We start from the raw sequence: 27366 nt of genomic DNA, 5'->3' as shown, positions 1-27366 counted from the left end.
AATCTCAAATTCTCTCTGTCCCTTTCTCCCTCAAACCCCTACCCTGTTTCAGATGGTAAGTAATCTCCTTTAGATTTTACTTGTGCAATTGTGTAAATCATTTTCTCATATTAACCCTTTTGTGGAAGGAAACTCAGATCTGAAAAAGAATTAAGAAAATGAAAGAAGCTTGCTTTGCTCTGGATTCAAACTCAATTCTTTTTTCTCTGTAAGCAGTTGACATTTTTAACATGAGTCCTTTGGGATAGTTTTGGATCATTATATTACTGAGAATAGCTATTATTCATAGTTGTTCATTGTAAAGTATCCCTATCACTGTACAATGTTCTCCTGGTTCTGTTTATTTTACTCTGCTTTAGTTCTTGTAACTCTTTCCAGGTTACTCTGAGCTCTCCCTGCTTGTTATTTTTTAAAGCACAATAGTATTCCTTTACAAGCATATACTACAACTTACTTAGCCATTCCCCAATTGATAGGTATTCCCTCATTTTTCAAATTTTTGCCCCACTAAAAAGAACTGCTTTAAATATTTTGTATATATAGGTCCTCCACACACGCCTTTTTTCTCTTTGGGATACAAACTTAGTAACAGTAATGCTAGTTCAAAGGGTATATACAGTTTTATACTCCTTTGGGCTGTGAGAGTTAAATAATATAAATATATAATATAATATAAAAATAATAAAATTACTATGTAATAACTCAGATATTATATTTATAAGATTTATTAAAATAAAAACTAGAATTAAGAGGGAATTAACTCAAGCCACAGTCTCGAGAAAGAAGAGACAGGGATGAGTCACAGAAACTTATAAACAATAAACAATATAAACAAAATATAATAATAAACAATCCTAGAGTTCACTCTGGATCTTCTGGTGAATTGTGTGGTCTCTGCAGACATCTTCATGGCACCTTCTCTGAAAAGTTTCACCTTCTAGATTCTGAAAGGTAGCAAGTTTCTTATCCTAAAATTACTCTGAAAAGAATTTAAAATTTACATCATAGGATAATAATACAGTCCCCCCCCCCTCCCCGAGGAGAATGGAGACAAACACAGGGATCATTCAGGGATGCACGGCTGATTTATGAGGTATATGAATCAATTGGCAAAAGAAATAAAAAACATCAAAAAATCCAAATAAAAGAGAAAAAATAACTTGTGGATAAAATGTCAAAGTCTTTTGTCTAAACAATATAAGTAAAGGAAAAACAAGCCTACAACAAATCCTTGAATCAGGGCCCAATAAAAGTTTTTAAAGCAATTATGCACTTACCCAATCAGCAGCCAGAATTACGGAAAGTTTGCCACATTGTGAAAGACAAAAAGGACTAAGTTATGGGAGCCAGGAAGGCAACCAAAGTGAGGTGCTTGTTATAATGTAAGATGAGGAATACCTGCCTCTGATACATGTCGAATAACCACAACCTCAAACCCCAAACAAGTTCAAGTCCTCTTGTCTTGGCTCAAAATTTCATCAATACCACTGGGATTGACTGGTTATCTTTGATTTTGTGCTCAATAGGACCTATGCAGGTTGCTTTGTGCTTCTTTGGCACTATGCAGTGGCTCTTTATGTATTCCCTTATCCTGGAATCAGACAGAATCATTAAGCAAAGTCCCATAATTTTTTAAACAATCAGTGGCATCATTTTTATAGTCAAATGCTTTTTGGGTATGCATTGACATTAGGGCAAATGTATTTTAAACTTATATTAAAGAAAATTTTTTAAAAAGTTAAAGAAAAGCTTCTCAATATTGGATATATATGCTTCAAATACAAAAAAAGGAGAGAAAAAATAAAACTGAAATAGTATATTGTACATGCAATAAAAAACAATAATAAAAAGGGTTTTTTAAAAAAAATCAACAATATAGCTTATAATCAGTGACACACTATGTCAGCCAAGGAGAGATAGAATACAAAGGTTCCTCACCAAAAATGAGATCCATTTCCTTTTTTTTTTTATTTGCCATGTGAACCACTGTGTGAGTGCAAAAGATTTTCACAAAGTAACAGATTTATAAAACAGTAGTACAGTAGATAATGCATATTTAAAGAAAGTACCAAAATCCTCAAAATTCACAATAGCCCAGTTAATGACAATAGCAAACAAACCCGCTATCATATAGGATTCACATGAGTTATTGTATATAGTCACTTGCTGTATAACATTAAAAAAAAACTATGAACTGATGGGTACTTGTCACGAGTTTTACAGGTGTAGCTAATCTTACAACCTTGACAAAAGTATTTTTAACAAAGTCTATTACTGCCATTATTCCAAAATTTGGCAGGAGAGCCTAAAAAAAAACCACAAACCTCTATACTATTGATGAAAATTTGGGGGGATCTAAAATGTCACCAAGAATTCTAGATCATTCTGGTGGAAGTAAACTGAAGAGTTAAAAAAAAAACCCATGCAGAAGCTTACTTTGGCTTCATGCTTTATATAATTTTTATGGCAGGAACTTCTGTTTCATTCTCTACCTTTTAATTCAACATTCCTATACCATCCATTCAGAAGCTACTAGTTAGCTAAAAAACATTTCTGAAGATGCCTTAAAATTAATTCAAATTCTTAGCTCATTAAATTCTCTAAAGGTTGTATACAAGTTATAACCAGTTTTGATGAAGTCCATCCATCATCATCTATGTGACAATTAAGAAAGGAAAAAACAAAGAAAAGGCTGTTTATGGGCTTTCACAATGATATGTTCTTCAGTACAGGCATAGGGGAAAGGTACAAATAAAGATCATGTAACAGAATATATTGATTAGATTAATATATGAATGTAAAAAAATTAACCCTTAAAGCAATCAGTAAAATATAAGAATCATTGACAGTGTACAGGCAGTGAATTCAAAAATCCTTTTCTCCAGTTCCAATAGACTTCTTCACTATTATGGAGGGGAATAAATTCAAAATAGTAAGCAAGCAATAAACTTCCACCTATCTTTAAGGTTAATTTCCCTCCGAAGTAGTTATCATCCATTTGCATTTCTTTTGTCACCCCTCTGGAGTTCCTCATACATACTCTGGGCAGAGTCTCCATTCTGTATGTTGAGAGTATTTATGATTTTCAAAACTTTGTCAAAATATTCCAGTTTGGTCTGGAATTCAAGCAGCCTAGCTTGTTGCTGCATATTTTTAAGGAGAAATAAATAAAGTGGGAAATCCCCAATGAAAAGAAAAACTCCCAGGAAAAGAATTAAACAGAGCCAGTGTAAGCTTGTTAGCTCTTCCAAAGCAAACTATTGTTTCAGATTTTCAAGCATGTTCCCTAATAACATTATTTCTAAAAAAAAAAAAAAAAGTAGAATGCATTTTATTTACAGGGAAAACAAAAAGGAACCCTATTGGAAGGTAAAGGAATTAGATAAGAGGCTTAGAAAAGTATTGTTCTTTCACCTCCTCCCTAAGGGCAAAATTTCAAGGGAAAACAATGGTGTATTTGCATATCAGAGAAAGAGAACTCCTAGGTGTTTTGGGTCAAGAGAAAAAAATCAGTCTTATTCCCCAAAATTCTGACTTCAAATCCACTGATTTGGGCTATCTACCCTCCCTGTTATGTTGGGTTGTAGGGTGGAAAGAAAACAGCAGGGGAGTCCCCTTCCTGTGAAAAAACCCTGAGTTTAAAGCCAGGAATTGAGAGTCATCTTAAGCAATCCTCTTAGAAATTGAAGGGGCTGGGTGTGGCTTTGTTTCTCCCCTGCTGAAAAATGGTTAGGACAGGTTGGAAATCCATGTGGGGTGGGGGTCAGGTGAAGGGATTTATACTTCACTTGGTTCTTAACAATTCCCAGGTTGTGTGTTGAAAAGACACAGCATGGGCTCACAGCAGGGGGCAGTATGGTCTCCAGCTGATGGAGGCTGCCGGCTGAACTGGGATGCTAGCAGTCACAGGAGAGCAGGCAGCAAGGAATACTGGCTCAAGCAGATGGGAGCAAGAAGCAATAGGAGAGAAAACATGGCTTACAAAATTTCTCTACTATCTATTCTTTCTCAAAGCCTTAAAAAACATTTTTTTAAGGGGGCAGCTCAGTGGATTAAGAGCCAGGTCTAGAGACTGGAGGTCCTGGGTTCAAATTTCGCCTCAGACACTTCCTAGCTGTGTGACCTTGGGCAAGTCACTTGATCCCCATTGCCTAGCCCTTACCACTCTTCTGCCTTGGAACCAATACACAGTATTGATTCCAATATGGAAGGTCAGGATTAAAAAAAAAATTTTTTTTTAGAATTCTATCCCTACATAGTAAGCCAAAATGTGACAGTTAAAATTAATATACAATAACTCAAGTGTTATATTTATAAGATTCATTAAAATAAAAACTAGAGTTAAAAGGAAGCTAATTAACTCAAGCTGTGGTCTCAAGAAAAAAGAGACAGAAGGATAAGTCACAGAAAGTTATAAACAATAATGTAAAGATGCATGTAAATGAAGGGGAAAGGATGCTGGGAAATACAAAAAGAATTCTGGGGAACAGTTCAAAGGTAGAAAATTTCCACTTGTAACTGCCTACAGACACAAATTAATATATTTATGGATAGACACCTGAAAAGGACATTGGAAACTGAGGGAAAATGGGTAAAGAAGAGAGTGACAAAGTAAGAAAGACTCAGAGACAAAGAGTTAAATAACGTGGGCTCCATCATGCTTGCTCCTCTGATGGTATTGAGAGAGTTCTGCACATGTTCCCAAACTTTTATTGAAAAATAGTGGGAGGTAGCTAATGAACATGTAACATGGCATAGGTTTTAAGAGTGGCTCAATTGACAATCATGTAATCATAGAGGAGGTTAATCAAACATGTGACTTGGTAAGGAATGTGATCTAACAATGAGGTAGCTAGTACCCTGTGATAGCTAATGCTGTGCCCAGGAATTCTTTTGACCTTTGTACTGAAGATTTGGAAATACAGTGATCAATAAGTAACATGACCATGTGTCCTTCGGTTAAAATATCAATACATCAATAATACTTTCAACATGAGAGGATACCTAGGATGCTAAACTACTTATAGCTGGCAAAGGTTCAAATTGCTCTCTTAATAATTGAATCAATTCACAACTCCCCCACCAATGCATTCATGTCCTAGCTTTCCCATATCCCTTCCAAATTTTGTCATTTTCCTTTTCTGTCATAATAGCCAATCTGATAGGTGTGGAGTAGTACCACAGAGTTGTTTTATTTGCATTTCCCTAGTAGTGATGTAGAGCTTTTTTTTCCCATGAGTATAGAGAAGTATAATTATTTTGTTTGAGAACTTCCTGTTCATATCATTTGACCATTTACTAACTAGGGAATGTATTCTTTTACATTCAATTCATTTCTCTATGTATTTGAGAAATGAGGCCTCAGTTAGAGACTTGTAAAAATTTTATGCACCATTAAGATTACTGTGTATTACTTTCCAACTTATTTATCCCTGTTTAGTTTATGATTTCCACCTTCCTCAATTTGCCCACTTTTCTGTCAGGCCCACCTCTCTTAATCCCCTTCCCCTCCTTTTTCCTATAGAGTAAGATAGCTTTCTATATCCAGTTGATTGCATATGTTCTCTCATTGAACCAGTTCTGATGAGAGTAATATTCACATGCTTTCCTCTCCACCTCTCCCATCTTCCCTCTATTATGAATACTCTTTTATGCCTTTTTTAGGTGCAATAAATAATCTACCCCATTCTATTTTCCCTTCCCCTTCCTCCCAATGCATTCCTCTTTCTTATGCATTACTTTTAATTTTTATATCACCACATCATATATATATATATATATATTTATTTATATTTATATTTATATCACTCACACCCTTGCCTTCTGTCTTTGTACACTCCTTCTAACTACTCTAATAATGACAAAGATCTTTGGTGTTAGAAGAATCCTCTTCCCATGCAGGGATGTACACAATTGAAAATCTTTTTGATTCTCTTTACTATTTACCTTTTTATGATTCTCTTGAGTCTTGTATTGAGAGTCAAGTTTTCATTAGGCCCCTGGTCTTTTCATCAGGAATCTTTGAAAGTACTCTATATCATTGAATAACCATTTTTCCTCCCTGAAGGGTTATGTTCAGTTTTTCTGGGTAAATGATTCTTGGTTAAAGTACTAGCTCCTTTGCCTTCTGAAATGCTGTATTCCAGGCCCTCTGTCCTTTTAATATAGAAGCTGCTAAGTCTTGTGTTATCCTGACTCTGGATCCATATTTGAATTGTTTCTTTTTGGCAGCTTGCAATATTTTCTCTTTATCTTGATAGTTCTAGAATTTGACTATAATATTACTGGTAGTTATCCTTTTGACATCTCATTCAGGAGGTGATCAGTGATTCTTTCCATTTCTGTTTTGTTCTCTGGTTCTAGAACCTCAAGGCAGTTTTCCTTGATGATTTCTTGAAAGATGATATCTAAGTTGTTTTTTTTATCATGACTTTTGGGTAGAGTAACGATTCTTAAATTACATTTCCTGGGTTTATTTTCAAGGTCAGTTATTTCCCTCAGGAAACATTTTACATTTTCTTCCATTTTTTTCATTCTTTTGACTTCCTTTGATTGTTTCTTAATGTCTTGTGGAATTATTAGCTTCCATTTGCTCAATTCTAATTTTTAAAACATTATTTTCTTGAGTGAACTTTTGTACCTCCTTTTTCATTGGGTCATTATGCTTTGTAGAGTTCTTTTCCTCAGTGAATTTATGTACCTCTTTTTCCAAAGGGCCAATTCTGTCCTTCAAGAAGTTTTTCTCTTCAAATAATTTTTTAATATCTTTTTTTTTTTCTATTTTGCCAATTCTGCGTTTTAAGGCATTCTTCTCTTTGGATTTTTGTGCCTCTTTTCTTTTCTTTTTTTTAATATATTTTATTTGATCATTTCCAAGCACTATTCGTTAAAGACATAGATCATTTTCTTTTCCTCCCCCCACCCCCCATAGCTGACGCGTAAGTCCACTGGGCATTAGATGTTTTCTTGATTTGAACCCATTGCTTTGTTGATAGTATTTGCATTAGAGTGTTCATTTAGAGTCTCTCCTCTGTCATGTCCCCTCAACCTCTGTATTCAGGCAGTTGCTTTTCCTCCGTGTTTCCACTCCCATAGTTTATCCTTTGCTTATGAATGGTGTTTTTTTCTCCTGGATCCCTGCAAATTGTTCAGGGACATTACACCACCATTTATGGAGAAGTCCATTACGTTCGATTATACCACAGTGTATTAGTCTCTGTGTACAATGTTCTCCTGGTTCTGCTCCTCTTGCTCTGCATCACTTCCTGGAGGTTGTTCCAGTCTCCATGGAACTCCTCCACTTTATTATTCCTTTTAGCACAATAGTATTCCATCACCAACATATACCACAGTTTGTTCAGTCATTCCCCAATTGATGGGCATCCCCTCGTTTTCCAGTTTTTGGCCACCACAAAGAGCGCAGCTATGAATATTTTTGTACAAGTCTTTTTGTCCATTATCTCTTTGGGGTACAGACCCAGCAGTGCTATGGCTGGGTCAAAGGGTAGATATTCTTTTGTCGCCCTTTGAGCATAGTTCCAAACTGCCCTCCAGAATGGTTGGATCAGTTCACAACTCCACCAGCAATGAATTAATGTCCCTACTTTGCCATATCCCCTCCAGCATTCATTACTTTCCTTTGCTGTAATGTTAGCCAATCTGCTAGGTGTGAGGTGATACCTCAGAGTTGTTTTGATTTGCATCTCTCTGATTATAAGAGATTTAGAACACTTCTTCATGTGCTTGTTAATAGTTTTGATTTCTTTATCTGAGAACTGCCTATCCATTTCCCTTGCCCATTTATCAATTGGAGAATGGCTTGCTTTTTTGTACAATTGATTTAGCTCTTTATAAATATGAGTAATTAAACCTTTGTCAGAGGTTTCTATGAAGATTTTTTCCCAATTTGTTGTTTCCCTTCTGATTTTAGTTACATTGGTTTTGTTTGTACAAAAGTTTTTTAGTTTGATGTAGTCAAAATTATTTATTTTACATTTTGTGATTCTTTCTATATCTTGCTTGGTTTTAAAGCCTTTCCCCTCCCAAAGGTCTGACATGTATACTATTCTGTGTTTACCCAATTTACTTATGGTTTCCTTCTTTATGTTTAAGTCACTCACCCATTTTGAATTTATCTTGGTGTAGGGTGTGAGGTGTTGATCTATTCCTAGTCTCTCCCACACTGTCTTCCAATTTTCCCAACAGTTTTTATCGAATAGTGGATTTTTGTCCCAAAAGCTGGGATCTTTGGGTTTATCGTATACTGTCTTGCTGAGGTCGTTTTCCCCCAGTCTATTCCACTGATCTTCCTTTCTGTTTCTTAGCCAGTACCAAATTGTTTTGATGACTGCTGCTTTATAATATAGTTTTAGGTCAGGGACTGCAAGGCCCCCATCATGTGTGTTTTTTTTCATTATTTCCCTGGATATCCTTGATCTTTTGTTCTTCCAAATGAACTTTGTTATGGTTTTTTCTAAATCAGTGAAGAAGTATTTTGGTAGTTCAATGGGTATGGCACTAAATAGATAAATAAGTTTGGGTAGGATGGTCATTTTTATTATATTGGCTCGTCCTATCCATGAGCAGTTAATGTTTTTCCATTTGCTCAAGTCTAGTTTTAGTTGTGTAGAGAGTATTCTGTAGTTGTGTTCATATAGTTCCTGTGTTTGTCTCGGGAGATAGATTCCTAGGTATTTTATTTTGTCTAAGGTGATTTTGAATGGGATTTCTCTTTCTAGTTCTTGCTGCTGAGCTGTGTTGGAGATATATAGAAAAGCTGATGATTTATGTGGGTTTATTTTGTATCCTGCAACTTTGCTAAAGTTGTTGATTATTTCAATTAGCTTTTTGGTTGAATCTCTAGGATTCTTTAAGTAGACCATCATGTCATCCGCAAAGAGTGATAACTTGGTCTCCTCCTTGCCTATTTTGATGCCGTCAATTCCTTTATCTTCTCTAATTGCTACTGCTAGTGTTTCTAGTACAATGTCAAATAGTAGAGGTGATAATGGGCATCCTTGTTTCACTCCTGATCTTATTGGGAATGCATCTAGTTTATCCCCATTGCAGATGATGTTGGCTGATGGTTTTAGATAGATACTGTTTATTATTTTTAGGAAAGACCCTTCTATTCCTATACTTACTAGTGTTTTCAATAGGAATGGGTGTTGTATTTTGTCAAAGGCTTTTTCTGCATCTATTGAGATAATCATGTGGTTCTTGCTAGTTTGCTTGTTGATGTGGTCAATTATGTGGATGGTTTTCCTAATGTTGAACCAGCCCTGCATCCCTGGAATAAATCCTACTTGATCATGGTGAATGATCCTTCTGATCACTTGCTGGAGTCTTTTTGCTAGTGTCCTATTTAAGATTTTTGCATCTAAATTCATTAGGGAGATTGGCCTATAGTTTTCTTTCTCTGTTTTTGATCTGCCTGGTTTTGGAATCAGTACCATGTTTGTGTGGTAAAAAGAGTTTAGTAGAACTCCCTCTTTGCTTATTATGTCAAATAGTTTGTATAGTATTGGGATTAACTGCTCTCTGAATGTTTGATAGAATTCACTGGTAAATCCATCAGGCCCTGGGGATTTTTTCTTAGGAAGTTCTTTGATGGCTTGTTGGATTTCATTTTCTGATATGGGATTATTTAAGAATTCTATTTCCTCTTCTGTTAGTCTAGGCAGTTTGTGTTTTTGTATATATTCATCCATTTCTCCTAAATTGGTGTATTTATTGCCATATAATTGGGCAAAGTAATTTCTAATGATTGCCTTAATTTCCTCTTCATTGGAGGTGCTGTCCCCCTTTTCATCTTTAATGCTGTTAATTTGCTTTTCTTCCTTCCTTTTTTTAATTAGATTGACCAGTACTTTGTCTATTTTGTTTGTTTTTTCAAAGTACCAGCTTCTTGTCTTATTTATTAAATCAATAGTTCTATCACTTTCGATTTTATTAATTTCTCCCTTAATTTTTAGGATTTCTAGTTTGGTTTTCTGCTGGGGGGTTTTAATTTGATCGCTTTCAAGTTTTTTCATTTGCATTTCCAATTGATTGATCTCTGCTCTCCCTTGTTTGTTAATGTAAGCATTCAGGGATATGAATTTACCTCTGATTACTGCTTTGGCTGGATCCCAAAAGGTTTGAAAGGATGTTTCGCCATTGTCATTTTCCTCGATGAAATTATTAATTGTTTCTATGATTTCTTCTTTAACTATACGGTTTTGGAGTATCATATTGTTTAATTTCCAATTGGTTTTAGATTTGGTTTTCCATGTACCATTACTAATCATTATTTTTATTGCCTTGTGATCTGAGAAGGCTGCATTCATTATTTCTGCTTTTCTGCATTTGTGTGCTATGTTTCTGTGACCTAATGTATGGTCAATTTTTGTGAATGTGCCATGTGGTGCTGAGAAGAAGGTGTATTCCTTTTTATCCCTATTTATTTTTCTCCATATGTCTATTAATTCTAATTTTTCTAAGATTTCATTCACTTCTTTTACCTCTTTCTTATTTATTTTTTGATTTGATTTATCTAAATTTGATAATGGTTGGTTTAAGTCTCCCACTAGTATGGTTTTATTGTCTATTTCTTCCTTCAATTCTCCTAGTTTCTCCATTAGAAATTTGGGTGCTATATTATTTGGTGCATACATGTTGATTAATGATATTTCCTCATTGTCTAGAGTCCCTTTTAACAAAATATAATTACCTTCCCTATCCCTTTTGATCAGGTCTATTTTTGCTTTGGCTTTATCAGATATCATGATTACCACTCCTGCCTTCTTTCTATCAGTTGAGGCCCAGAAGGTCTTACTCCATCCTTTAATTCTGACCTTGTGGGTGTCAACCCGCCTCATGTGTGTTTCTTGAAGACAACATATGGTAGGGTTTTGGATTCTAATCCATTCTGCTATTCGTCTGTTTTATAGGTGAGTTCATCCCATTCATGCTCAAAGTTATGATTGTCATTTGTGGACTCCCTGGCATTTTGATGGCCTTCCCTAATTCTAACCTTTTCTTCTTCGGCTCTACCTTTTAGTCCAGTGATTTACTTTGAATCAGTCCCCCTTGTCCCCTCCCTTGATGTTTCCCTTTTTAGTCCCTCCTTTTTTGTTCCCTCCCCCTCCCCCCTCTCTTTCCCTCCCTTTTTGTTCTCCCTCTCCCCCTCCCCCCCTTGGTTTTCCCTTCTCCCTACCCTTGTTGGGTAAGATAGAATTCAAGATCCCAATGGATCTGGATGTTTTTCCCTCTCAGAGTTGATTTCCCTGAGATTGAGGTTTAAGTAACCCCCCCCTCTTCCTCTCCTTCTTATAGGAGTTTTCTTCCCCTCCCCTTCCCATGTGAATCTTTGTGTGAGAACGATTATTCTCTTTGGTCTTTCTTTACCCCCTATTTATACATTACATTTCCCCCACATATTAGTATACATAGATTGATATAAATGTAGTCCTTATAGAAGAGAGTTTGAGTAAAAGAAAAAGATAACATTTTTCCCCTTTCCTTAATATTTACCTTTTCAGGTATTCCTTGCTCTTTGATTTTCGGTATCAAACTTTCCACAGAGCTCTGGTCTTTTCTTTGCAAAAAGTTGGAAGTCTTCTATTTTGTTGAATGCCCATACTTTCCCTTGGAAGTATATAGTCAGTTTTGCTGGGTAGCTGATTCTTGGTTGGAGACCCAGCTCTCTTGGCTTTCTGAAGATCATGTTCCATGCCTTACGATCATTCAGAGTAGAACTTGCAAGGTCTTGTGTGACCCTGATTGGCATTCCTTTATATCTAAATTGTCTTTTTCTGGCTTCCTGTAGGATTTTTTCTTTTGTTTGATAGCTTTGGAATTTGGCAATTACATTCCTGGGAGTTGTCTTTTGGGGGTTTAGTGTAGAAGGTGTTCTGTGAGCTCTGTCAGTGGCTGTATTGCCCCCTTGTTCTAGAATCTCTGGGCAATTTTCTTTGATTATATCTTGTATCACCATGTCCAGTTTGGTGTTTATTTCTGGCTTTTCTGGGAGTCCAATTATTCTTAAATTATCTCTTCTCCCTCTATTTTCCAGATCTGTCCTCTTGTTGGTGAGATATTTTATGTTCTCTTCTAATTTCTTGGTGTTTTGGCTTTGCTTTATTAATTCTTGCTCTTTTACACGATCGTTGTCTTCCAGCTGCCTGATTCTGGCCTTTAAAGCCTGGTTTTCCTTTTCAGTTTCATCACACCGGTTTTGTAGATGTGTGAATTTCTTTTGCATTATTTCCCACTTTACCTCCCAGAAGGCTTCCATCTTTTTGGTCATTTCTGATTCAAATTCTTCATGGGTTTGTGGAGAGTTTCCATTTCCTTTGGAAGGTTTTGGAGCATTTTCTTGTATATCATCTTCTATCTGCTCTGTATTTTGTATTTTGGCTCCATAGAATGTGTCCAAAGTCGCCCCTTTCTTCTTATTTTTCTTGGTATTTTGGGGCTTCTGTGCTTCTGTGGAGTTTGCCATCTCTGAATGTGGAGGATTAGTTTTTCTTATCTCTGTCTGGTGTTCAGAGCCTTTAGTCCTGGGCATATTGTCGGTTCTATGAGCTTTCCCTGGGTTAAACTGAATATGCCTCACTGGAACTGGAATGGAAGGGTCGGACCAGGGGGCCACACTCTCCCCCGGCTCTCTGGGTTGGGTTGCTTTCCGGAAGTTGCCTTCAGAATAGCTGGCCGTGAGGCTGTTTCGTCGGCCTGCGGGGGGATGGGCTGTAGCTTCCCCAAGCTCCGAGGGCAGGGACTTTCACTGAGACTTGGATAGCAGGATCCAGCCCGTGAGGCTGTCTTGCCCGCCCTGAGGGTTGCTGTTGTTTCGACCCTGCTCTCTGCTGGGGGGAGCTCCGAGGGCAGTGACTTTCACTGGGACTCGGATAGAAGGCCCTTAGGGTTGTTGTTCCAATGACCCTGCTCTCTGAGCGGGGTGGGGCTGCGGCTTCCCGGAGCCTTGGACTCTGCACTCCTACCCCTTAGGTCCGAGTGATCTCGAGTTCTGGCTTTTGAGTGGGGCCGTACCTTTTGATCCGGGTCCAGGTCCAGGAGGAGGGTTCCCAGGTCTATGCTGTTGATCGTCTTGAATTTCGGCGCCTTAGGAGCTTATAGTTTGAGATCGGTCGGGAAGGGTTTTCCGGAGATCTGAACTTTAGCTTTCTCTAAGCCGCCATCTTGACCGGAAGTCCCTGTGCCTCTTTTCTAATTGGCCTATTTCTATGTTGGTGAACCTATGGTACACAAAATGAAGTGTGCCAGAGGGGACTGTTCTCCTCTCCACCATGTCTGAGGACATTTCTCATATCACCCACCCCTCTGCCCAACAGCTCAATGGGAGCACTTCCTCCCTCTCCTTTCTGGGATAAGGTGGGGAGCTCACATGTGGTGTGAGGATGAAGTTTAGGCACTCGGTTTCTAAAAGGTTCACCAATACTGGCCTATTCAGTTTTTCAAGGTATTAATTTCTTCAATATTTTTTGGTACCTCCTTTACCAAACTATTGACTCTTTTTTCATGATTTTCCTGTGTCACTCTCATCTCTTTCCCCAATTTTTCATCTACCTCTCTTATTCTTTCAAAATCCTTTTTGAGCCCCTCCACTAATTTGGGGGGGGGCTTGAGAAAAAGAAATATTTTTATTGAAGAGTTTGAATATAGCAGTATTGACTTTGTCATCTTGAGTTTGAGTCTACCCTGTCACCAAAATATCTTTCTATGCTGTTTCTTTTTCTTTTTCTTTTCTTCTTTTTCTTGCTCATTTTCCTGCCTTTTTCTTTTCTTTTAGTTTAAAAAACTGTTAAAGTTAGCCTTTGTAACTATGGTGAAAAACATGCTGTTCCAAGTTTCAGGTTCTTTGTGCATCTGCCTTCAGAACTGGCACTAGGGATTTATCTGCTTTCAGTTCTTCCAAGATGGTATAATGTAAGGAGAGTTATGTTTAATACCCAGTTTATGCTCTCATCTATGAGTAACTCCAAGTACTCTTTTACCTCTTGGAACTATGATCAGGGCCCCTTTCTTTCCTGTCACTACAAATGCTGATATATAGAGTACTCCTCTGCACCATGCAACTGTACCCCAAGACTGCAACCTGGTTTTGTGTGTGGACAATGTGACAAGAGTCTTGTACCCAGTGTCAGCAAAGAGACCCTTGTAATCTCCTTCTTAGCTGTTATCCATCTCTCCTTTCCATCTGTGGCTGAGAATTCTAGAAGCCTTGTCTGCTGCTTCAGTTGCATGCCAGCCCTGTTGTTTTGGTGAGTCCTGTCCTGGTACACTGTGCTATACCTCTACCCTAGTGCACTAGATCTAATGCTGGACTTTAAAATAAAAAAAATTACTTCACCTTGTCTTTGTATGGGTTATGCTACTCCAGAATTCATTTTAAGACGTTGTATCATGGCTTTTTGGAGGATAATTTGGTAGAAATTAGATGTGCCCCTGTACATTCTCCACCATCTTGGTTCTGCCCCTAGTTTTGGTTTTTATATACATAGCCTTTAGATAAGACACAATCCCATTCTCATGGAGCTTACAGTCTAGTAAATTATTTGTTAGCACTGAAATCAGAGATCATACAGAACTATAGAGGAAATGAAATCCCAGTGAAACTGAAAAATATTCATCCCATTTCTTTAAAATTTTTGATAAATAAGGAAAAGTCCTTGAAGAAAATGAAATTTTTATTTCAATCCTAGACATCAAATGTTGATCTTCTAAATGTCAAATACTATTCCAGGTATTGGATATAGAAATGAGTTACCTACAGTTACTCACAATAAAGGGTGACATGCACAAGGGATCTCCTTCCATTCTGTATTCCCCTAATTAAATGCTTCCATTTCCATCCCCTCTCTCTTACTTATTTTCATTCTCTCCCTACCTACTGGCTGCTTCTCCGTCAACTGCAAACAAACCCATCTCTTTCCTATGCTCAAAGAATCCTCAGTTGATCCATTTATCAACAATTGATATCATCCCATATCTCTCCCATTTTTTGTAATCTCTTTGAGAAGGCTGCCTACAATGGAGGCCTCTACATATTTTCCTCTAACTCTTTTTTTTAAAACTTGGTACAATCTTTTAACCCCATCATTCATCTGAAACAACTCTTTCCAGTTACCAGGGGCCTCTTAGATGCCAAATCTAAAGGCTTTATCTTAATCCTCTGTGTAACCAATGACACTGACAATCACTCTCTTCTCTGAAATTCTCTCCTCTCTAGATTTTTAGTTCTCCTACCTATCCTCCTTTTCAGTCTTTTTTGCCAAATCTTCATCCATGGTAGTCCATGAAACAAAGGTTTCCCATTGGGCTTTTGGGCCCTCTTCTCTCTCTATCTCTCTCTCCCTATTTCACTTGGTGATCTTCTTAGTTCCCATAGATTTAGTTATCATCTCTTTTCTAATAAGTCTTAAATCCAATTATCCAGCCCAAACATCTCTGCCAACCTCCAGTCTCACAATTCTAGATGCCTATTTGACATGTCCAACTGGAAGTCCAACACACTTCAATATATATCTTAAACTCACCATGTTCAAAAATGAACTCATTTCCCTTACCTCCAAACCCTCCTCTCTTCTTAACTTCCCTATTACTGCTGAGAACACCACCATATGCCCAGTCTTCCAGGGTCCCTATCTACATGTCATCCTCAATTCCTCTCTTCCGCTCCCTGTGTCTAATCATCTGCTAAGTCCTTTCAGTTTTACCTTTGTATCATCTCTCCTAGTGTTACATTTAATCTTCTCTTGATCCTCCTTTTCCATTTGGTCAATTCTAAAGCTGACTTAGGGATAGTCACAAAAGTAAAGGAAAAGTCAATAAAAGGAGAAAGATTGAGGGTATTTCATCACAACCAACGTAGTCAGCCAAATAAACGTAAGGGGGGGAAGGGAGTTAATTTTATAAAAAAGTTGGACTGGATTATATTTTTTAAAGGGTTGCCAGGCATTTAATTTATTCCAAAGAGATTTATTTACAATGTGTTTGCCAACTATAGAAAGAGTGAAGTAAGAAAATCAGAGAGAGGTTAGGGTAAGATATCTAGCCTAAGCACTAAGTAATTTGCTTTGACCCCTGGCTCAACCTGGGCAGGGGAATTTAGTCTTTAATCAGAGAGGCCTCAGCCCTTATAGCCAAGGACCTGGGGAAGTCTCTCTCAAGAGGTGGGTCTCTCCTGAGGCTAGTTTCTTTAGAAAATCTAGGAAAGGAGTCAGCTTTTTTCACTCACCATGTGTCAGTCCAAAGTAAGAGATTTAAGAACAGCCTCATCAGGAACAGGGTCTCTGGTCCAGTCAGCAGATTATTCTCCAGTATCAACTCCAAAGAATGAAAAACTCCCTCTCACAGGAAGTTCAACTCCAAGTAGAACTCCAAGTAGAACTACATTCAGGAAGCTGTAACTCCCTTTTAAAGACACTTTCTTTTGCATCACTTCCTGTGCCTTCCCCTAATTTTACATCTATCAATCACAGTTGAAACTTTGCTTTAGGATTGCCCAGGGGCCAATCAGTTTAATTCTGATTTATCACCCAGTATTGCACACGTGGGTCACAGACCTCCCCCACTCAAGTATAAATGGAATGTTTATACCTTTGGTGATTAAATCTAAAAATAGTCAGGGTTATAATTTAATCTTCACAATCAGGAGAGAGTTAAATTTAATCTTCACACTTTTCATGAAGTTCTTTTCTTCATTGGATTTTTTTGTCTCTTTTTCCACAAGGTCAGTTCTGTTTTTTATGAAACTCTTTTCTTCATTGGATTTTTGTGCCTTTTCCCCCACTTGACCTATTTTGCTTTTTAAGTTGTTATTTTCTTTTTTGTTACTTTTCTTTTTTCCCATTTTCATTCCACCTATCTTATTTGATTTTTTAGTTCATTTTTGAGCTTTTCCTGTTTCTGAGACCAACTACCATTTTTCTTTGAAGTTTTTCATGTGGCAGCTTTGAAGTCATTGTTCCATGCTGAGTTTGTACCTTTCTCTTCTTTGTCGCCCTAGAAATTTTCAATGGCTAAGTGTACTTTTGCTGTTTGCTTATTTTCCCAGACATTTTTTTTTCTGTGAACCAATAATTCTGAAAATTGCTGATTCAGTCTCCTCTGATGATGTCTTACAGTACCTAAGAGCACTATGAGCTATTTTGCCCTGGGACTAGAGGCTTCACCATAGGCTTAAAAGAGCCAAATGCTATGGACTTTGGGACCCCTTTGTAGTCTGGAGTCAGGGCTTGGGACTCCAAGGGTCAATGTGGAGTTTAAGTTATTAGTTTAGCCAGGGTCCAAGGATCTTGAAGTTGTCTTGTGCTGAGGTTCAGAACCTGGGTGGCCTGCACTCTTCTCTGCGCAGTTTTACTCCTGGTTCCCCATTATCCCACAGATGACTGGAGGAAAAGTCTGCAGACAGTTTGTCACAAAGACCACATACTAAGGCAAAGAAGGTTGAAAAGTCAGAGAATATTGAATGACTAATGTTAATTTTTTTTCTCCCTTAGAAGCAGTATTTCTGGAACTATTCAGCTTGTTGTCCTGTCTCTCCCTGTCAGGTATGAAAGACTCCAAACAAAGAATGCAAGAAGGTATGACCTTCAATTTTAAGCTCACATTCAGTGACTTCTCAATCAATCTGGTACAAGAGGTCTGGGAAATTATTTTAGACAGGCTAAGCAAACTCGTGAATGACTGACCAACAAAGCAGAATTTTAACTCATTTATTTACAGTGAAAGATGTGGTTGGAAGGATAATAGATTTAGACCATTTGCAGAGGAAATTGCCAGAGGGTAATGTGACCAGTGAAATCTGAAATAGCTGAGGAAACAAAGGTTTGTGCTTCTGGGCATATTGATTTATTAAGCAATAAATGCCAATTACATAGTATATTGAGGCCAGGACTTTTTAGCTTGACACTGGACCCCAACTACAGGAGAAGCAGCTTTTTATGCATTAAAAGAAAATAATTAGTAGAATATAAACCAGGATACATGAGTAGGTAATCTGATTTCTATTTGGAAGAAAAATGATGGATTTTCCAAGTTGGGAGAGGAATAAGGGTGAATTTGGGTTAGGTTGGGAAGGGGCTAGTGGTTTTAAGGTCTTTCCTAGAATCGGGAGATGCTGATTAATTGCATCTACCTCCACTTTGTGAAATAATAAATGGCTTATACCAACTATTTTCCCATGAAGAATCTGCAAAAAAAAAAAAGATATTGAATAATATGTGATGGTAGAAGATAGAGTATTCATGAGATGGAATCTGATTGGTTCTCCTGATTCTAACACCAAATCACCTCCTTTTTGTAACCAGCTTCACTTTATTACTTCATTCCTCCTCATCCTACCAGCCTTACTCGAGAAGAGCCAAATTACAGATCACAAGATTTTTAAGTGAACAAGGAATTAGAATAAACATAAATAGAATTATTGGAATAATTAAAACAAAAGAAATCAGAATAAAGGGAATTGTGTGGCTATAAAAGAAAATTTCAACAATTCACCATTAATTTCCCCATCTCCACTCTATAGATATTTCATTCTAGTACCTTCAAAAGACCCTTCCTCCTAGATGACCCCATCCCCAAACCAAGGCACTTTGATAAAGTCTTGATATTTGACCATCTTCATTTGAGACCAAACCATCAACATTCTGTTATGATAATCAGAGATGAATATATTACAATTAGCTAGATAACTCATATTAATGACATCTGAGTGATAAGACTAAGCTTATTTTAGCTGATCAGCAACACATTTGTAAACCTCTTAAAGGAAGTCACTTTCATGCAGTTGATAATCTTATCCATTTTATGTTGATTTTTGATTTGCCTAAATTTCAAAGAATGGCATTTCTGACATTGTGCTCAAATTCTGCTTCACCTTATTAGGCATCTTTATTCCTTGACACACTGACTCCACACCACTAAAAAGATCCATTTTCTCCTCTCTTGACACATTATTTCCTCTTTTAAAAAAAACAAACATTTTTATATAGTAATGCTGATCTGAAGTAACAGAAATAGTTTCTTTTGAATTCCGTTACATCTCTGATACCAACATAGTTATACATAGTATTGCATGATAAATATGTTTATGAGATGTATAGGGTCAAAGGAAGAAGATCATATTAGGTCAAATGAGATGCAAATTCTTTGGTTGCACGGTCAATATCAGCTGTTATTATTCTCATGGCATTATAAATCTAGATTGAAACAGGAAGAGAATGAAGACAAGAAAACCTGTTAGAAAGTTACTGAAATATTCTAGGATAATTATAATTAAAGGTGATGGCAGTGACAATAAAAAAGGAAGCAATGGATTTGATAGATGTGGTGAAGCTGGAATTTATAGAATTTAATAAATAAAAGGGAAGAATCAAAAATAATATATACTTTCAAATGTAGGTGATAAGGTGAATAGGAGTGTTACACACAGGAAAAGCAGGTTTGGGGAAAGATAAAAATGAGTTTGATTTTTGACATGGTAGATTTGAAGTAACAGTGAAACATCTAAGTAGAGATATCTTAAGATAGTTAGAGATGCAGATCTATTGTTCGAAGGGGAGCCAAGAATCTATATTCTCTACCTTGGAAACCTCATTTATATACATGGTTTCAGCAATGATCTCCATATAGATAGTTCCATTATCTGAATCTTTAGGACTCAAAAATGTGAAGATGTTCATATTGAGTATCCTCAATCATCTCAGTGAAGTATGAAGTTTAAAATATGCAAGAATGTTTTTTAAAGAATTAAACTTCACACTTATTAAATAACTATTCTGTGTTAAACACAAGTTAAAAGCATATATTAATGTAAATTTGGATGCTAATTATGAATCATATTTATTAAAGAAGGTCTATTAAGGACCTTTACTGAGTAACTCCTTTGTTACTATCAGTACTAGAAAATAAACTAAATTTCACTTAAAATATTGTTATTAAAAAATTTTCCTGATTCAGAGAAGCTTTCCTTTTTATTCTATCCCAACTAGTTCTAAATTGTAAAGATTTTTTGTATTATGAAAAATGTTTCTTGGGCCCACAAAGTGGTTTTTTATTTTGCTAGATAAGTTGCTTCTAAGTTTTCTTAAGCATTTTTAAATGGAAATTTTATTTTAAGTTTAACTTACTCATTGTCTTAACATGTTATTGGTATGCTAACAGTGTATTTTTAAAGTGTATTTTGATTTGTTCAATAAATATTAAGTATCATATTTTCAATATAAAGAGAAAATGTAGCACATTAAAAGAAAAAGGTCTCGATACATTTATTTTTCATTGTCTGGGGTATAGAATTTTATAAGATTTGGTGATTGGAGGTATGTGAAGAAGGAGAGTAAGAAGTTTTAAAAATGACTCCCAAATGAACAAATGGGTAAGAATTGCAATATCCCTGTAAGTTTGGAAATCAGAAAAAGCATGTGTAAAGAGAAATGGTGAGCTCTAACTTAAATAAACTCAAGGTGTGTTTAAAGGGCTAATGGATGATCTTAGGTGGATCCCACAGAAGGACTGTTTTATTTTTGTGTCTGTATCCCAAGTTTGTAGCTCAGTTTCTTGCAAATAGTAAGCACTTAATGAAATAGTGACTTAATTGAAGGGTGAAAGATGAAGATTTGGGAGTCCCTAGAAACTGAAACTTTGGTAGTGAATGAGATCACTGAGAAAGAGGGGTTTGAGGAAATAAAGAAAAGAGGCCTGAGGAGAGATCCATTTGAGAGAAGGGAAGGCAGAAAAAAAAAAGGAAGGAAGGCAGGAAGGAAGGCAGGAAGGAAGGCAGGAAGGAAGGAAGGAAGGAAGGAAGGAAGGAAGGAAGGAAGGAAGGAAGGAAGGAAGGAAGGAAGGAAGGAAGAAAAAAGAAAGAAAGAAAGAAAGAAAGAAAGAAAGAAAGAAAGAAAGAAAGAAAGAAAGAAAGAAAGAAAGAAAGAAAGAAAGAAAGAAAGAAAGAAAGAAAGAAAGAAAGAAAGAAAGAAAGAAAGAAAGAAAGAAAGAAAGAAAGAAAGAAAGAAAGAAAGAAAGAAAGAAAGAAAGAAAGAAAGAAAGAAAGGAAGGAAGGAAGGAAGGAAGGAAGGAAGGAAGGAAGGAAGGAAGGAAGGAAGGAAGGAAGGAAGGAAGGAAGGAAGGAAGGAAGAAAGGAAGGAAGAAAAAGAAAGAAAGAGAAAACACTATTAGGGAAATCAAAGAAACGGGAGAGTGTGGTGTTGCAGAAGTCAAAGGAAAAGAGAGTATCATAGAGCAAGTAATGATGAAGAGTGCTAGATGGTGCAAGGAGGTTAAGGCCTGAAAAAAGGTTGTTTAGTCTGTAAGAGGCCACTGGTGACTGTTAAGATACCAGTTTCAGTAGAAGACAGTCTGATATGGTACAAAGAGTACTAAATTTGGAGTAAAAAGGCACCTGAGTTCAAATATTGTCTCCTTTACTAATTAGGTGATTCTGGCCATGTTAGTTAAATCCTCTGAGCCTGTGAAATATAGGTAATGCTATCTTTCATGCTTTCTTGATAGGTTTATAAGCATTAGAGTTAGAATGGACATCTATAGCCAATCCCCTCATGTTACAAATTAGTTAACTAAAGCCCAGGGAAGTGAGGTGATTTGTCTAAGACCGCACAGGTAGTAAATGTAAGAAGCAAGATATGAGACAATTTATGCATATGATTTGTGTTGCAAATCTTAAAGTCATATATATACATATATATTATATATGTTACTCTTACATAGAATTCTAAAGATGGAAGCCACATTGCAAGTGCTGAGGAGTGAGTATATGACAAAGAAGTAGAGACAACTAATAAAGATTATTCATCAAATATTATTAATGTTAATGAATAATAATAATTAATATTAAATTAGTACTATAGGAGAATAGCCTTGATTACCTTAGCATTTTGGTAGGAGCAAAGGCCATCCTGAAAGTGTGTAGGAGGAAGAGTTGGAAATGAGAGCATTAAGAGATAGATTTGGAACAAGTATTTTAGGGAATGTGATAGGGAAGAGTCAATAACTGATATAGAAAAGGAATGCCTAGCATTCTTGAGTACATAGTTGAGGCTATGTAGCATGTAGTTATAGAATGTGTGTGAGAATTTTAATGGAAGACCTAGACTTGTAAAAGGCCAGAGGAAGAAGAAAATTCATCTACCAAACTAATAAGGTCTATAATCACTTACCTAAAATTGAATTTTCAAAATACTTATTTCCTCCATTAATATCCCAACCACCTTTACTCTCCCACCTCCCTGTACATACCTCTCCCCACTTTTCAGGTAGAAAAGTATAGACATTATGGGATTTTGTTTTATTTTGTTTTTCTTTTTTCTGAATAATTTCATCTTGATTGATGAGGATGCAATATACTATTTTCTTGACTTAAAATATAAATTAGTAATAGACTCAAAAGTCAAATATGAAGTGGGAGACTCACTTTTCCTTTCTTATATTTTTTTCATCTTTATAGGATGTTTAGCATTTTCTTGCTCCTCCTTCATGTTGTATTGTTGACTGTAGCTTTAATCAATACTCCTACGGGCTCGAGGCTTCCTTTCCACTTTCGTGCACTATTTTTAGCCTTTTGTACCTTCTTCCTTCTTGATGTAATGGCTCAAGCCTTTGTAGAAGGGTAAGTTGTATTTTTAAAAAATATATAAATCTGTTCTATGTTGAAATGGCAAGTGCTACTTAATGCTAAATTAGCCCTCACTAATTGTATTCAGTTCAGCAGCTCTTATTTTAACTGATATTGGCATTTTTGTTAAGAAGAATGTGAAAATCTAGGATTAAAAATTAAATTTTAAAACAATATTGGTTTTCATCTTACTCTTTCAAATGTCATCATATTCTTTCTTTTTTTTTAATAACCCTTAACTTCCATCTCAGAATAAATACTCAGTGTTGGGTCCAAGGTATAAAAGTGGTAAGGGCTTAGGCCATGTGGGTTAAATGACTTGCCCAGGGTCACACAGCTAGGAAGTGTCTGAGTCCAGATTTGAACCTAGGACTTCCCAATTCTAGGCCTGACTGTCTATCCACTGTGCCACCCAGATGCCCCTCCCCCCATCATATTATTTATTACTGCAAATTAATTACTTGGGATTAGAGATGACAGTAAAAAGGATTGGGGCTTTAAAAAATCTTATGTATCTTTTGGGAGGTAAATTTTATGGTTTCACTTTCATTGCAGATTGAAATCTTATTTTTCTTCAGTAATCAATATAATAGATCTTTTTGGTATTCTGTTAGTCCTGACATTGGATATCCTTTATATTAATTTTTATATTGAAGGAACTTCCCATTTACCCAGGTAAGAAGTATATGATTTATTACTCTTGAAATATGTGCTTTTCTGTCTTTTTTTAATAGTTCTCTCACTAAATATCACTATTATCATTGTTACAACTTGTTACCATATATGTTGCTTGAAAGTATTCTATTTAAATTTGTGCTTAATTTAAATTTTTAAATGACTTTTACTACTAGGTAGCTAGCTAACATTTAGGGCTTTAGGTTTGCAAAATGCTGTGCAAATATTGTCTCATGAACTCAAAATCTTGATCAGTACTTTTTGAATAAACTAAGAGATCCAAGGACATTTGACCATATTAATTAGTAGTTAGCAAATATCAATCATGTAAGGCAATAATAAATTTAACTTTTGAGATATCAAGGGAATTTCTACTATCACTCTCATCTGAGATGAGATCCACAAGGCAAGAGGAAAGAGACTGCTGGATTATAATCAATCAATCAATAAACATTAATAGGTAGCTACTCTTTGCCTAGCATTGTGCTAAGTGCTGGTATGTGGGATAAAGATGACCACAGACCCCAAATTAAAATTATAAACCTGGAGTCAGAAAGTGAGAGTAGACAAGACAGAAGTTTATTCTTTTTCTTATGAGAAATGGAAGAGGCCCTAATGGGCAAATGCAAATGCCTAGATGCAAATACAGATATATATATATATATATATATATATATATATATATATATATATATATATATATAGGTTCCCAACATGAGATCTCCCCCCTCCCTCATCTGTACAACCTCCCTTGTCTGACCAGGATTTATAATCTAGGCATGAAATCTACCCCAATCAGAAAATAGCAAGATACATGAGCTCCCATCACTTGGGAGGGGTTGAGTGTCACCCTAAATTATCAATGGAAGAAGAGATAAGGAGGCCTTTCACTCCTTCTATAGGATTTAAATTAATGTCTAATACTCTAAGTATTATATTTTATAAAGTTTATTAACAATCACTTGAAGTAAAGGTATAAAATATAAGACCACGTGAGTAGATTCTCCTGCCACTCACCTTGCATCACCTCCACCAAACAGGATCACAGGAAGAGAAAGTGAAAGGTGGGGCTACACCAAATTTATATCCTCCCTATGTTAGCATGTAATGTGAGAAAGAACATGGGATGTTAGGAATTGAGTTCTAGGGTATAGAAATTAACTGCACATACCCAATGCCTTTAAATCTTCTAGGTAAATTATCAGAGTCCTTGAAATGAAAACAGACTGGTCTTACACATTCCATTCTTAGTTGGGGGGGAGGGTGTAAACTGGGTGCTTATTATGAGAATAGCACACTTAATTCTATCTCATTGACTGAGGATACAAAAGGAGGCAAAAAATAGTTCCTAACATCAAAGAGTTCACAATCTCATGCCAGAGATGAGTAGATCTTTCAGAATTGTGACAAGCAATGGAAAGAGGAAAATATGGTTCAGAAGATTAAACAGTTTATAGATAATGCACAAGATGGGTTGTTTTGGGGGCTTTCTTCTGTTTGCTGAGTGTCTGATTCAGCTTGGCGCATCCTAAGTATCTGACCCCAAAGAAGGTAAAAATGAACCAGAATGACTAGGGCAATTCTAGAATCAGTGAAGGGAGATATTTTCCTAGATATTTTTCTCTTTCCTGAGTATTCATGATTCTACTTTTTCTTTGTTCTTTTCTTCTACTTTTCTTTCCACCTCTCAGTCTCCTTTGTTAGGTCATCATCCATAACATATGTCCTAAATGGATTCATCAAAAGTTCCTGTTTTAGCCTCTCTTCTCTTTATTCTTTCTTTTGGTGATTTCATCAGCTACCATGAGTTTAAATATCACCCCAATCTCTATAGTGTGAATTTTAAAACTACTCCACCTTACTCAGACCATACTTTAGAAGATTTGATTTAGCTATTTCCTGATTTGTAACAATGGAGATACTTATTCTAATAGAATCAGGTCTTGGGAACTTTACATTGCTCCACCCTACTTAGTTTAACAAGGTCAGGAATGTCTGCACCCATACTCAAGAATTAAGTATCTAGGAAGATGGCCTTCAACAGACATGTGCAGAAATAGCTGACAGACCCCTGGGCTGTCCTAAGTCAAACTAAAATACCATTGGTACAGATAAGACGCAGGAAAGTGACGTAAAACCATCTATATAGGGCACGTCACTTCCTCCCTTCACACTCTTCCCCCGGAAAGGTGCCTCTGGCTGATCTCTTCCTGTGAGCAGACTGGGCACCACTTTGATCCTGGAACTCAGCCTGGAGGAGCTCACTCAGACAGCTTCCTTGAGGTGGTCATGTGGTGAGTGATAAGACTGATTTTCCCTTCCCTTATCTCTCAGGGGAGGCCCCTTTGGCCAAGGCCTTTAACTCCTGCCTGGCTCAGCCTGAGCTGGAGCAGTTTGAATTAACTCTTTCCTCTCTCTCTCTTCTCCTTAATTCCTTCTCTCTATATTAATTGAAATCATAATTTCCAGCTGACTTGGATATTTTATTATTTGGGATTTTCCCTGGCGACTAATTAATTTAGATTTTAAGTCACAACTATAAAATTATCTTTACAATAGGTAATACTCAGGTCTATGTATCCATCCCTAGTCTCTCTCCTGGGCACCAGTCCCAAATCACCAACTACCATTTGATCATTTTGAACTGGGTGTCCTGTAGCCATTTCTTTCAATATCCAGAACAGAAATTCTTATTTTAATCTATTTCCCCCTCTTTTTTCCCCCACTTACAATATTCTTCAAAATGTTCAGGTTCATAGTCTTTAGTCCCTAACTCCTCACCCTCCTTCATCCCATATATTAGTGGTCAAGTTTATTTCTGCTTCCACAATCTCTCTCACAAATGATTTTTTCTTTACACATCACTTCTTATCTAGATTTCCAAATAGTCTTCCTGACTCAAATCCTCTCCTCTTTTAAAAATAGGTTGGTATGGTATTATTCTCAATGTATTTTAAGATCAATATCCTTGTAGAGGGTAAATTTGGTTGGCTTAATTAGTTATAGCTTTGCTCTCCTTTTATCCTTCCCCTTCCCAGTCTTTTATATAGGCCTTCACTTGGTACTCTTGTGCACAGGTGGAGGGCATTGGATTGGTTTTTTACAAAATGTTGGATTTCAGTTGTATCTTTGGGTCTCTGATTTGAGAGCAATATCTCGGTTTGTTGCATGAAAGCAATAAAGCCACTGTCTGTCTTCATCTTATATTAGCTTCTCTGATTATTTGAGTGATTATTTTGCTATATCAAGACACCTCCAAAATTCTCACTCCAGACAGATGGGGGCACACCCAAGATTCTAGAACAATAGAGTGCCTCAGTTTATCTACCTGAATAAGCTAAGCCAGGTCAAAAGCTCCAACTTTGGCTGCTTGTTCCCATAGAGAGATTGAACCTCCTATTTTGCTTCTAAAATACCTGGGAGTAAAAGAGCCATAAGAAGGATAATAAAGAGCAAGGTAGATGGTCACAGGCCAGCAGCAATCCAGAAAAACAAAAGATTTGCATATGTGAGTAACAATAAAAATCTTTGTGGGGGGAGCAGAACTCTGTTTTCTAGCAACTCTTTCTGGGCACCAATGAAGAGGATGAAGGTAAAAACAGAACAAAGGTATTCTAATTAGGTAACCCTGAGAAGAGTATTTGGTTCAATGAATAGGGTAGCATAGTTAAATTTTGAAAATTGAAGGTAATTGTCCCTTGGATTTTGCTGCAGGAGAGCCTGCGAGATGATTCTCTAGCTTCTGCTTCTGTTAAGAATTTGCAAGACTGAATACCCTGACTCATTCACAAGATAGCCTTGGCTGCTTAACCTAAGGTTCCAGTGACTAGTGTTCTAGTTTGCAAGACATCTCAGGCAAGATACAAATTGCCTGAGTCTGGACTGGTGAGTCTGAGAGTGAGTGAATCAGGGAAAAGTTAGCTTGTAAGACATCTGGGGCTGGAAAGTCTCTGATTTGAGCTGCTAATACCTGCTGGTAAGGATTTAACAAGGTACTACACATCTTGATTTCTAACCAGATTGGTGTGGCTTGAGGCAGTTTGAGTTATTGGTAAGAAGGG

At 36.6% G+C, this 27366-nt stretch overlaps 1 protein-coding gene across 2 annotated transcripts in view; it reads left to right on the top strand.

Annotated features, from left to right (window-relative positions):
* Positions 1–27366, top strand: part of LOC100027993 (phosphatidylinositol 3,4,5-trisphosphate 3-phosphatase TPTE2-like) — a 128793-nt gene that overhangs the window by 23487 nt on the left and 77940 nt on the right. For both annotated transcript variants that reach the window (XM_016421919.2, XM_007495378.3), the window contains exons 5-7: positions 17505–17588; positions 22463–22624; positions 23186–23305. In XM_016421919.2, the coding sequence (XP_016277405.2) occupies positions 17505–17588; positions 22463–22624; positions 23186–23305 (366 nt within the window). The remainder of the gene's footprint in view (positions 1–17504; positions 17589–22462; positions 22625–23185; positions 23306–27366) is intronic.

Source organism: Monodelphis domestica, chromosome 4 (genome assembly GCF_027887165.1).
Source record: "Monodelphis domestica isolate mMonDom1 chromosome 4, mMonDom1.pri, whole genome shotgun sequence".
In the NCBI taxonomy this organism is placed as follows: Eukaryota; Metazoa; Chordata; class Mammalia; order Didelphimorphia; family Didelphidae; genus Monodelphis; species Monodelphis domestica.
This window is presented reverse-complemented; position numbering and strand designations above follow the sequence as displayed.